Source organism: Oryctolagus cuniculus, chromosome 9 (genome assembly GCF_964237555.1).
Source record: "Oryctolagus cuniculus chromosome 9, mOryCun1.1, whole genome shotgun sequence".
Classification (NCBI taxonomy): domain Eukaryota; kingdom Metazoa; phylum Chordata; class Mammalia; order Lagomorpha; family Leporidae; genus Oryctolagus; species Oryctolagus cuniculus.
The window spans coordinates 117,022,687-117,035,144 of NC_091440.1; the positions used below are offsets into that span (position 1 = coordinate 117,022,687).

General features: G+C 45.3%; 1 protein-coding gene across 42 annotated transcripts in view; it reads left to right on the plus strand.

Annotated features, from left to right (window-relative positions):
* PLEKHA5 (pleckstrin homology domain containing A5) overlaps positions 1-11,591 on the plus strand; it is a 265,114-nt gene extending 253,523 nt beyond the window's left edge. For 23 of the 42 annotated variants that reach the window (XM_070048507.1, XM_070048484.1, XM_070048485.1 and 20 more), the window contains 6 exons: positions 1,144-1,353; positions 2,223-2,363; positions 2,846-2,970; positions 6,122-6,267; positions 7,985-8,071; positions 10,717-11,591. In XM_070048507.1, the coding sequence (XP_069904608.1) occupies positions 1,144-1,353; positions 2,223-2,363; positions 2,846-2,970; positions 6,122-6,267; positions 7,985-8,071; positions 10,717-10,775 (768 nt within the window). In that variant the 3' untranslated portion in view covers positions 10,776-11,591. Of the gene's footprint in view, positions 1-1,143; positions 1,354-2,222; positions 2,364-2,845; positions 2,971-6,121; positions 6,268-7,984; positions 8,088-10,716 lie in introns of all 42 variants that reach the window. The other 19 variants (XM_051850800.1, XM_051850804.2, XM_051850802.2 and 16 more) reach the window with 3 other exon arrangements.
* The last annotated feature ends 867 nt before the right edge of the window (positions 11,592-12,458 follow it).

Genomic DNA, 12,458 nt, shown 5'->3' on the forward strand with positions numbered 1-12,458 from the left:
AATGTCTGAGAGAGTTTCTCCTACTAGTCTTCTCACAGTAAATATGTGACTTAAAAAAATTTTTTTTGAGGGAGACATTTTGGGACAATAGATTAAGCTGCCTCGTGGGACAACCACGTCCCATGTTGGAATGCTGGTTCAAGTCCTGACTGTTTGCTTCTGGTCCAGTGTCCTACTAATGCATCCTAGGAGGCAGCAGATGACAGTTAAAGTGCCTGGGCCTCTGCCACCCATGTGGGAGGCCCAGATTGAGTTCCAGGCTCCTCTCTTCAGCCTGGCCCAGTTCTAGCTTTTGCAGACATTTGGGGAGTGAAGAGGCAAATACGACATCTCTGTCCCTCTCTTCCTTTCTCTCTCTCTGTCGTTATGTCTTTCATATAGATAAAAATAAATAAATGTTTCGTGTATGTGTATATTTATGCATACACATGTATATATATGTGTGTGTGTGTATATATATATATATACGCATACATATATATATATATTTGGGGTGCAGGTGGGCATTTGACTGAGCAGTTAAGATACCCATACCCCATCTCGTAGTACATGGATTCGATAGCCAGCTCCACTACTGGCTCTAGCGTCCTGACATTGGGAACAAGGGGAGGCACTGTTGATGGCTCAACTGAGTGGGCTCCTCTCCTCTCAACTGAGTGAGACCTAGGTTGAGTTCCCCTGGTTTCCAGCTCAGCTCAGCTCAGTGCTGTCCCTGTCTCTCTGCTCCTCAAAATTAATTTTAAGTGTTAATATATTTTATTAAAATAAGCAGTATTTGATATTTAGACACTGGGCCCCCCATTAGCCTGCTCTTAGTTTTATGCAGTTTCCTAATGCAGGGCCCGGGGGTCGGCTTTCTCCAGAGCCCCCATTCCCTTTATGTTTTCTTTCTTTACCAAGGGAGAGCCCTCTCTGTGTTCCTCCTCTCCCCGTCTTCCCTGGATCTTCCCCCCTTCTCTTTCTGTCATTGCCCAGGCATCACCAGTCACCAGTTACGGACAGAGTAGCACAAATTGCCTTTCTCATATCAGCTAAATTCAAAGCCTCCACTTTTTATTTTGAAAACAAAGCAATGGAAAGCATTGCCTTACACTTTTCAGGAGGTATTCTGTATTTAATGATATGTTTATTTTTAATTTCAAGGAAAGACCAAGAAGTGCAGTGGAACAGCTCTGTCTGGCTGAAAGTACTCGACCTCGGATGACCGTGGAAGAGCAGATGGAAAGAATAAGGAGACATCAGCAAGCATGCCTGCGGGAGAAGAAAAAAGGATTCAGTGTCCTTGGTGCTTCAGACCAGTCACCCTTACAGAGCCCTTCAAGTCTAAGGGATAATCCATTTAGGGTTACCCAGGTATAGCGATTGCTTTAGGTCATTCTTGTGCACAAGTTGAATGCCACTTGATTTTTAGAATCATACATCGTATGACTGATGAACAGTGTGGATGGTTATTTAGTTTAGTGAAATGGAAGTAGCCCTGGACTAAGATACCAGAACTGAAGTTCTTGTTGGGGGCCTTTGTACCGGTGGCACACTTAATTTGCTTGAGTATAATGTGGCTTCTTCTCAGAGACAATGTGCAATGCCATCCAGGTTACCAAGATAGTCGCCAATTCCCTTCATAATAAAATGCATATTTCTCTGTGTCCAAACTTAGCATGACCCAGACCATAACCCAGAAGAGCTTCTAGTGAGAATCCCTGTCCGCTGTCCACCACTTGCCAGCCGCAGGCTGGTAAAGTGACATCACTCCATTTCTCTTTGTTTCCCTCTTCATAAATAGGAGCAGAGATGCCAGGCTAGCAGAATTCCTGAGTAGCTTCTGTCCAGCCTGTCCCTGTTAGTCGACAACTGTTCCCTGGTGGTAGGATCTGAGAGGTAATCAGTGTTGACATAAGCAGCTGCATCAACCGAGAGTGCTTCCCTCTCTAATAGACATTCCGGTTCCGTCTAATCAGGAACAGGCATTGCTGTTGGAGATTAAACAGAGCAGCAGTTGAATACTGTTTTATTCTACAAATTAAAAAATGGATGGGTTATAAGAGAACAGTGAGGAAAATGTGTGGAATACTGCCATATTTAATTGTGTGTGTAAATATATACACACATGTGTGTAGATAACAAAATGTTTGTATACACATATAAGAGTTCCTCTGTTGATTGTCTTAAGAGAAATACACATATCTGCACAGCCTGAATCTGAAATGTTCTCTTTTGCGCAGACTCGCAGGAGGGATGATAATATAAAGGAGCCAGACCCTGCCAGTGGAGACAGTGATGAGAAACCCAACCATGAAACTCCTGTGGACGACATCGTTCGACTAAAAGAAGCTGAACGCCAAGACACAGCCTTCAGCAAAGAGGTAGATTATTGAAGACAAGCATTTCAAACGGGTAGATTTCTTAAGATTAGATTAGGTGATAAAGCTGAAATTAAGACATGTATGTCAATTATAGAGGCCATTGTTTCAAGTGAAGTGATAGATTTCCTTTAATTAGATTGATGTATTCAGCCATATAAAAATCTGCATTAATTAGAAATGTAAAACATGATCCATTCAGACTGGAATAAATTATTAACTAAATTAAAGAATATTATATCCCAACAGTTAAGTCTTCACAATGTGCATCATCTCTTTGGACAAACGACTTTTTACTTCCTAGTAGTGAAGAATGTTAATATTGCAAATGTATGTGCTTGAATCTAATTTTTTTTTAATCAGTAAACTTTGACAGTATATAATTTTAATAAACACTTTATTTGGAATTTTATTTTAGATTTACTAATAAATAGTAAACATGGCAAGAATACTTTGAAAAGAAAATTTTTCTTCTTACCCTGTAGCTGAAAAGAACCGAAACTGTTTTCTACGAGATGCTTTTCAAGCCTGAGCCCAATGGAGTAAACTCTGAGGAAGTGGTGGATAAAGAGAGAGACAAAAAGGAGATGGCTGAGGAAGCTACATGCAGGTAATAATTAAGAAAAACAAGATTCATGCACAGAGCTGTGTAACTGCCGAAACAGGGTGACCCGCATGGTCACAGTCCCACGCATTTGACCTTCCCAAGATAATTCCTACACTTGCTCACCTGTGTGAAAGCGGGGATGACCTGGTTGATCCCCTAGAAGTGCTGTAAGGATCACATAGTAAGAAAATACATGTACAGCACTTACCACTGTGCTTAGCACTTACGAAGAATTCAGTAAATACACCTGCAAAAAGCTGGAGGGCCCATCCGCTGCAGCCCAGCACGCACCGCAACACGGCTGTGACCACAGTCGGCAGCCAGGAGCCGGCAGTCGTCAGAGCTGAGTGCCCAAATAGGATGACTGCGTTTATTTTTAGCTATATATATATTTTTTTTAAAAAAAAGATTCTTATTTACTTATTTAAAAGGCATAATGACAGAGAGAGAGATCTTCCATCTACTGGTTCACTCCCCAGATGACTGCAACAGGAGCCAGGAATTCCATCCTGGTCTCCCACGTGTGTGGCAGGGGCCGTCCGCTGCTGCTTTCCCAGCCACATTAGCAGAGAGCCGGCTCAGAAGCAGATCAGCAGGGACTCCAACATGGAACTCTGATATGGGATGCCATCGTCACGGACAGTGGCTTAATCCACTGGGCTACAACACCAGCCCCTTACCTGTGTTTGAAACAAGCCTTCTTAGTGTAAATCCTCCATCTCACCCTCGATAAAAACTTACCAGTTCTATGGCAGGCATGTAGCCTAGCTCTTAAGACACCTGCATCGCACATTTGAATGCCTGGGTGTGACTCCCAGCTCCAGCTGCTGACTGCAGCCTCTTGCTAATACAGACGTGGGAAGCAGTGGTGATAGCTCAAGAAACTGGGCTCCTGCCACTCAAGTGGGAGAACTGATTGAGTTCCTTGCTCCCACCCTTGGCCCAGCCCAGTTTAGGCCATTGCAGGCATTTGGGGAATGAATCAGTAGATGATAGCTCTATCTCTCTGCCTCTCAAATGGAGAGAGACAGAGAGGGAAGATGGGAGGTCTGTTTCTGTGTCTCTCTGCGAGATAGATGGATACCAGCTCTGGGGCTGGCATTGTGATGTAGTGTGTTAAACTGCTGCTTCCAACACTGGCGTCCCATATTGTGGTGCCGGTTCAAGTCCCAGCTGTTCTGCATCCAGTCCAGCTTCCTGCTAATGCACCTGGGAGAGTAGTAGATATTCAAGTACTTGGGCCCCTGCCACCCAGTTGGGAGACCCTGATGGAATTCCAGGCTCCTGGGCCTGGCCCAGCCTTGGCTGTTGTGGGCATTGCATTTGAGGAGTGAACAGGAGGTGAAAGATATCTCTCTCTCTCTCTCTCTCTCTCTCTCTCTTTGCATCTCTGCCTTTCAAATAAGTAAATGAATGAATGAATCATTAAAAATAAAAAGAATCAACATGTAATTACAGATCTTGGTACGTAAAGGGAAAGAAACAAGTATGTTATAAAACCCAAGCAAACTGTAACCAAATAGTGAGAGGAAATATTTTTCCTCTTAGAAGGATTTGATGCAATAAGGTATGAGAGACTTAGAATACCCTTGCTTTCCTAACCCTGATGAAATAATAGATTAGAACAGTACTTCTTGATGGCTGCTGGAGCTGTCAGCTGAAAATCCGACAGGGAACCTTGTAATGAATAGATGGAGCAGATAACCCCTGAACTCACTGATCATTTTTAACATCACAAAAAGAAACCAGGTGTAACCAAGGAAGTGTGTGGCAGCTGCCTAAGGAAGTAAGGAAGTATTACTTGCTTCCCCAGGACCTAAATATGGTCACACTCAAAATTACATCAGCTTATAAAGATCTGAGGGATGCTGTCATCAAAATCTAGAACTATCTAGGACGAGAAGCGAGGTTCTTTCACAGTTAAATGGCAAAGAATTAGAGATGCAGGGCAGTTTGCTTCAGATTAAGTTAGACTAGAAGAGACTTGTCAGGTTATCCAGTGAATGGGTTTCATCTGGAACCTGATTCAGACAATTCTAAAATAACGTTATCAAGTGGAAAAAGTTTTTTTTAATTAGGCATAATGGTTTTTTTCTCTTTTTAATCTTATTTATTGAGAAGGAGAAAGAACATGTACTCCCAAATCTTGGTTCACTCCCCAGATGCACACAGTGGCAGGGCTGGGCTGAGGCTGAAGCTGGGAGCGAGGAACTGAGTGCAGCTCTCCCACGCGGGTGGCAGTAAGCAGTCACTTGAGCCAACAGCACCGCCCCCCAGGGGCTGCATTAGCAGGAAACTGGAGTCGGGGACAGAGGCAGATGTCAAAGACAGGGACTCCAACATGGGACAAAGCTGTCCTAATCACTAGGCCTAACACCTGCCCCATCAGGAAAATTTGAGCTCTTATTGGATATGTGGTGGCATTAGGGTATTAAAAAATACATTCTAAAGGGGCCAGTGCTGTGGCAAAGCAGGTGGGGCTGCCGCCTGCAGTGCTGACATCCCATATGGACACTGGTTTGAGTCCCAGCTGCTCCACTTCCAATCCAGCTCTCTGCTGATGGCCTGGGAAAGCAGTAGAGGATGGCCCAAGTCCTTGGGCCCCTGCAACCACATGGGAGACCAAGGAGAAGTTCCAGGCTCCCGGCTTCGGATGGGCCCAGCTCCACCTGTTCAGCCATTTGGGGAGTGAACCAGTGGATGGAAGATCTCTCTCTCTGTCTCTCTGCCTCCCTCTCTTTCTCTCTCTGTCTCTCTTTCTCTGTCTTTCTCTACCTCTGCTTCTCTGTAACTCTGCCTTTCAAATAAAATAAATGAACTTTTTAAAAATATATATATGCTGGAATATTTAATGATAAATGTCATGTCTAGAATCTGTTTTTAAATAGTTTGGGAATTGGAGCCTGGGGGACTGTACAAGACTGGCCATGTGTGGGCAGCTGCTGAAGCTGAGTATATGCACTTCACATATTATTTGCTCTAATCATTTTATGCTTGGAATTTCCATAAGAAAGAGAAAAAAAATGAGGCCAATTACAAGCATAATGTCAGCAGTTGTTAAATACAGGTGGTGGCTTTTCTGTATGTTTAAAATTTTTCAGAGCAAAAAATTAATTCTATAACAAATTATAAAATGCTAATCTGCTTTTATTAGCCCTCAAGATGAGACAGCAGTCACAAATCATAAACCAGAAGAGCATCCTGAAGAAGCCGCCAAGGACAGTCTTCAGGAACAGGAGGAAGCCCTGACTCCCTGCGAGCCGACGCCGGAGGTTTCACGAGGAAGCCCGGCAGCGGCAGGTAGACGCCCCCGCTGGTGCTTCCGCTTCACGGCTGCACTCGCTCCCCCTGTGAAGGAGGCAGCCCCGGAGGCACCTGACTGCAGGCTCGCCGTGGTGCCTTCCCACATGCACCTGCAGGGTGCCCTTGGCTGGAAGAGGGCAGCGCAGCCCCCGCATCAAGGCCTCCTCTTGTTTGGGGATCAGCTCGTTGGCTTTGGCTTTGGTTTTTGAGGCCCAAATCACTCGATCAACTTCTGTTAAAAAGGTGCTGCAGTATTGGAAAACTTCGTGTTCTCAGGGTGTTTTCCCGGAATACTCACAAACCTGCCACTTTGAGAACTACAGAGAGTTCAGTATCTAAGCAAGTAGTAAAATGGACTTGTTTATTCTTCCCCACGGTAATCCACATCCGGGCCTTTCTTTGATATACAAAGTCGTTATCCTTAGCGTGTGATAACATAAGTTGTTGGGACAGGCATTTGGCGCAGCAGTTGCAACACTTCTTGGAACATTACATCCCAGGTCAGAGTGCCTGGATTTCAGTCCCAGGTCAATTCCAGCTTCGTGCTAATGGGCAACCAGGGAGGCAGCAGGTAATGGCTCAAATACATCTGTCCTTGCTGTCCATGTGGGAGACCCAGATGGAGTTTGAGGCTCCTAGCTTCAACCTCGCCCAGCCCTGGCTGATATAGGCATTTGGAAGTGAACCAGCAAATAAAAACCCACTCTTTCTCTCTCTCTCTCTCTCTCTCTTTCTTTGTTTCTGTGCTTTTCACATAAATAAAATAAACTAATATTTTTGTACTCAGTTCTCAGATTTCTTGGCATCTTGAGGATTTGGGAAGGCCAGGAATGACCGTATCATACCACTAGTGTATGTATATTGTCAGCTTTGCTTGTTGTCACTCATCAGCAGAAACCCACTCATAAACCCCACGACCACCCTTTTTGCAGAAGGGTAGGAATAATGAAGTTCAGTTATTCAGGACTATTATTCTTTTTCTGTAAATTCTCACGTATTTGTTTATCGTATTTGAAAGACCAGGAGAAAGCGAGAGAGAGCTCTTGCATGTGCTGGCTTACTCCACAAATGCTTGCAAGAGCCAGGGCTGGGCCAGGCTGAGGGCAGGGCCCAGGATTCAATCCGTGTCTCCCTCGTAGGCTGCAGGGACCCAAGTACTTAAGAGGCCTCCCAGGGTGCACATTAGCAGGAAGCTGGGAAAGAGCAGAGCCAGGGCTTAAACCCAGGCCCTCTGCTACAGGGTACTTGGCTGAGAGGCACCTTAACTTCAGCACCACACAGCCGCCCCAGGACGCTCCTCAAAAGGGCACAGACTTCTGGACAGGGCCTCTGCTGTATGCAGCACCTGCAGGTTTCTGTGAGTCGTGTTCTCTCGCAGCGATGCTGAACGACGTCTTCTCCCTTGTCCCAGTCACTCACATGGCAGGGAGCACAGGCGTTCTCACGGGCCAGGTTTGGTGACCACCCGGAAGTCCGAGAGCTGCGTGGCAGCGTCTCGTCTTCCAGCCACCTGCACTGTTTCACTAAGCCTTCAAAGGCATTTCATGCTCAACTGTCACCTGCCAGATCACAAAATCACAACACAAGCCAAAGCCAGCCAGCATCTCCTTCCCTTTGTGGGACGAGTGCTAATTGCGGGCGAGGAGCTCCAGGTCTACTTTGCAGATGTGTCTTACAGATGTTTCTCTCCCCACGTTTCCTTGGTGTGTTTCAGTGAAAAGTCCCTCCCTGTCCCCGGAGTCCTCGGCGTCCCCGGTGCCGTCCGCTCAGCCGCAGCTCCCGGAAGGGTCGCATTTCATGTGTGTGTAGTCTCGGAAGTACGTCGTTTTCCCTCTGCCTCTCTGCTTGCCTGTCACATGGTTTTTGTTGAATTTTATTCATCGGTTGGTTGGTTAAGTCCGAGCCACGGTTCATTCTGGACTGACCCCAGGGAGGGTCGGTGGAACAGCTGTGCCAGGGACTGTGCCAGGGACCGAAGGTAGCAGAGCAGATCTCCAGCTCGCCCCTTCCAGTGCTGCGCTCCATGACGGCAGTTTTCCGTCTCTGATTCCATCATCCGTAAACGCTGCAGGCCTTGGAGGGCGCGGCCTGTGCCGATTCAAAGCCTCCAGCGTTTGGCAGCAGGGCTCCTACTTAAGTGTTCATTCCTGTAGTCAGATCTGGGGCCACTGTTGAAGTCATTACATATCCATTATGTAAGGTTTTCCCTTGACATGTCTGACTCATTGGGAATTCCCTCATTATTTTAAAGGACAAAGAAATGTTTAGGGTACAGCCAAGGGAATGGATCATTGACATCTTTTTGTTCTGAGCATTATTATTGACATCTTTTATATATATATATATACACACACACATATATATATGTGTATATATATATATATTTGTTTATTTGAAAAGCAGAGTTCTACAGCGAGAGAGAGGAACAGAGAAAGAGAGACCTCTTCCACGCACTGGTTCACTTCCCAGATGCCTGTAGCAGCTAGGGCTGGGCCAGGCCAAGCTAGGAGCTTCTTCCTAGTCTCCCACGTGGGTGCAGGGGCTCCAGCATCTGGCCATCTGCTGCTGCTTTCCCAGGCGCATTAGCAGGGAACTACATTGGAAGTGGAGCAGCTGGAACTCAAAACAGTACCCATATGGGATGCTGGCTTAACCTGCTGTTCCACAACACCAGCCCCTGCTGACGACTTCTTCGATTTGTAGATTCTCAGAAGAAATGAGTATAAATCCTAACTCAACTACGTCTGTCCAGTATTGCTTATTTTCTAGAATCTACTTCCACTCACATTTTTTTAAAAGATTTGTTTATGTGAAAGACAGAATGACAGAAAAGGGAAAGATGACAGGTCTTTCATCTGTTAGTGTACTCCCCAAATGGCCACAATGACCCGGGATGGGCTAGGCCAAAGCCAAGAGCCTGAAACCCCATTTGGGTCTCCTACATGGGTGGCAGGGTCCCAGGTACTTGGACCATCTAATGCTGCCTTCCCAGTCATGCTAACAAGGAGCTGGATGGGGAGCAAAGCAGCCAGGACTTGAACCAGCACTCCAGAGTGAGATGCTGGCTTCATAATCGGCAGCTTCACCCGCTGGGCCACAACACATACCTGAGCCACCCGTTTTTATAGCAGCTGTAATCTGTGTCTTTTTTCTCTATGTTGTCTTGTCATGTTAGTATCTTTGCGATGCTGTCCACCTGGAATCTTGAGAATAGGCTTTTTTCGCTTGTCAGTTAGTGTCTGTGCAGGACTGGAGCACTTGCTGGAGTTACAACCAATTGGTTGTGGTCTTATCCGTGTCTTCCCTCTGACACTCTTGTATGTAAACCTTTAATTCAACAGGTTTAGAAGAGACAGTTGCTACTGGTGACAGAATGACCCCAGACTTAGAAAAGACTAAACATCAGACTTGTTTGATTTCTCCCGTGTGAAGAGTTGATAGAGGGCCTCTGCCTTAATAGAAAAATGCGTGGCAAGAGCCAGTCACGGAGCCGGTGCCGCGCGCGGCTCACTAGGCTAATCCTCCACCTGTGGCTCCGGCACACCGGGTTCTAGTCCCGGTCGCTCCTCTTCCAGTCCAGCTCTCTGCTGTGGCCCGGGAGTGCAGTGGAGGATGGCCCAAGTACTTGAGCCCTGCACTCTCATAGGAGACCAGGAGAAGCACTTGGCTCCTGGCTTGGGATCAGCGTGGTGCGCTGGCCGCAGCAGCCATTGGAGGGTGAACCAACAAGTCCTTTCTCTCTGTCTCTCTCTCTCACTGTCCACTCTGCCTGTCAAAAAAAAAAATTTAAAAAAAGAGCCAGTCACATTATTTTTGGCCTGTTAAGCAGGTTATAACTCATTGTGCACGGCCCGTTCTGATAGTAGAGGATTCTCCGAGTGCATCCTCAAGCACATTTCCAGGACTCTCAGCTTCTTACTGACTTACTCTCACTGCGAGGACCAGCAGTGGCAGGCACTGTAATGAGGCACCGTTTGTGCAGGATGTTTTCCAGCCTCACGGCGCGCAGCCACCACAGACAGCTAGTGGCACGCAAACGTGTACTGTCGGTATCTTCCCACTGTGCATGTGTCATCGGTCTGAATTAGGAGTTTTGGCAGAACCTAAGAGAGTTTTACAGATGACACTGCTGTGTGGGCAGATTTATTTTTACGTGTCTTAGTCACATTAGGCACATCTTGTGTTATTTTTTGTTGATCTTTGGAGTCTGCCCCAGGTGTGGGTACTTTTTTTTAATTCCCATTTGCTATTTAATTGCAGTACTTGTTGGGGCTTTGTAAATTAAGCTCATGGAAGTTGGGTGGAGGGGTCCTTTAATTGTGTTGGGTTTTTAGCTTTGCATGGCTGTGCCTGTCAGTTCCATTGTTGGTCTTTGTTATTCCCTTTGGGAAGGGGTCATTCATGCACTTTGCAGGTGTCAAAGTAATTTCCCCTCTCCCTTTCCAGCTACACCGACTCCTGCTGAAGCCATTCAGAGCTGCAGACCTGGACCTTCAGCAATGTAAGAAGAGGCTGTACAGTATATTTTAAATCTATGAAATTCATAGTTCTGATGCTTTTGGCCACGGAGCATCATTTTATCACTTCTGGAAAATGTTTATTCCAAAACAGCTTTAACGGTCCATATGTACACTCCGTAATCTCAAGGTTATTACTCGGACACCAGCTTGCTGCTATGTTTCAGAGCACATCCGTAAAGGTGCTTCTCAGTGTGCGGTCCACAGCCAGAGCTTAGTTAGCTGCTGATTTCCAGGGTTTGATGTTTCTTAAGTCTAGGTGAATTCATACTTCCTTTTGCTTTTCATTACATCAGTATCTTCTTATTTCCAATGAAACTTGTTTTGCTTTTTTTTTCTTTATTCCTTCTCATTTTGGCTACTGCAGTGCTTTGTTCCACACTTGATTTGTAAAAATTTTATATATATACATATATATATATTTAAAATGTGCCATTTTATTACTGTTAAGTGACAATGTCCCATTCTCCACTATAATTCTTCCTCGGTCAGATTGCAATGTCCAGTTACTGCCACACTCTCGTCAGCTTAAACACAAATGTTATCGCTTACCTTTTCTTAAAAAAAAAAAAAGTGTAGGTAATTTGAAGTACTGGGTCTCTACTTCATTGGAATAGTGTGTACAGCAATAAGCAGGTTTTCAAATCCAGTACTTAGTTTGTGTACAAATGTAATTATGTTCATTGTGTATATATATACAATGAGCACATGTAATGTATTAAAGGCTACTTACTATTGTTTAAATGCAAATGTTCATATCTCATTTCTTTTTTATCATGTTAAATAAATGTTGATGTTCTTAAATCAGTTGTGTTAGAGTTTCTGTTCTCTGAGACTCGGGAGGCTTAAGAGCAAGTCGCCTGTGGATCTTATAATCCCAGACAGCATCAAGAAAGGGCCTTGTCTGTCTAACCCTCTCGTGTCCAACACGAGGGACTTGAGGCCAGCAAGAAAAATGGATTTGCACTAGAGCAGAGTTTGTCCCACTTTCCCTCTAAGTCAGCCAGCTCATCAGCACGGGGCAAAGTGAGTTTCGTGAGTTCCTCTACCATGTTTGTATTTGTTTACATCCTTAGAAAGCAGCTTCAGGCATCTGCAGCCCTGCTTTGCTTGGAGATTGGACTGGAGAGTTCTGCTGCAACGTGGCTGGCTAGAAGCCACCGTCCGCGGGAACCTCAGAGAGCCCCCTCTCTGACAAGGCGTTCTTTGCAGCCCTTCACGCTCTTCAGAATCAATTACATTTCCTTTCCTCCGTAACCTTTTGTTCACACTATACATTGTTCCCAGAGCACGAGGAAATTTGATGCTTGGAGATTCCTGTTTAAAATAGCTAAACTAAGTTGGCACAAGTCAGTTTTCTCCCATATGCTATATTAAAGAGGATTTAGATTTAAAATGCAGATGTATAAGAACGTCTAACCGCTCCCAACAGAATCACAAAATGAAACGCAAGCAGATACAATCTGTATTATGGGAGGGAATGAAAACAGGTTCAGATCTAAGGAGACTGTCAAACTCTGTATCTGCAGAGAAAGGTTTATTCATTTGACCTTCATTTAAAATATCGCATAAAAGTATTCTCGAAGGAAATAGTAGGGGCCAGCACTGTGGCACTGTGGTGAGGCAGCTGCCTGCAGTACCAGCATCTGTATGGGCGCTGGTTCAAGACCC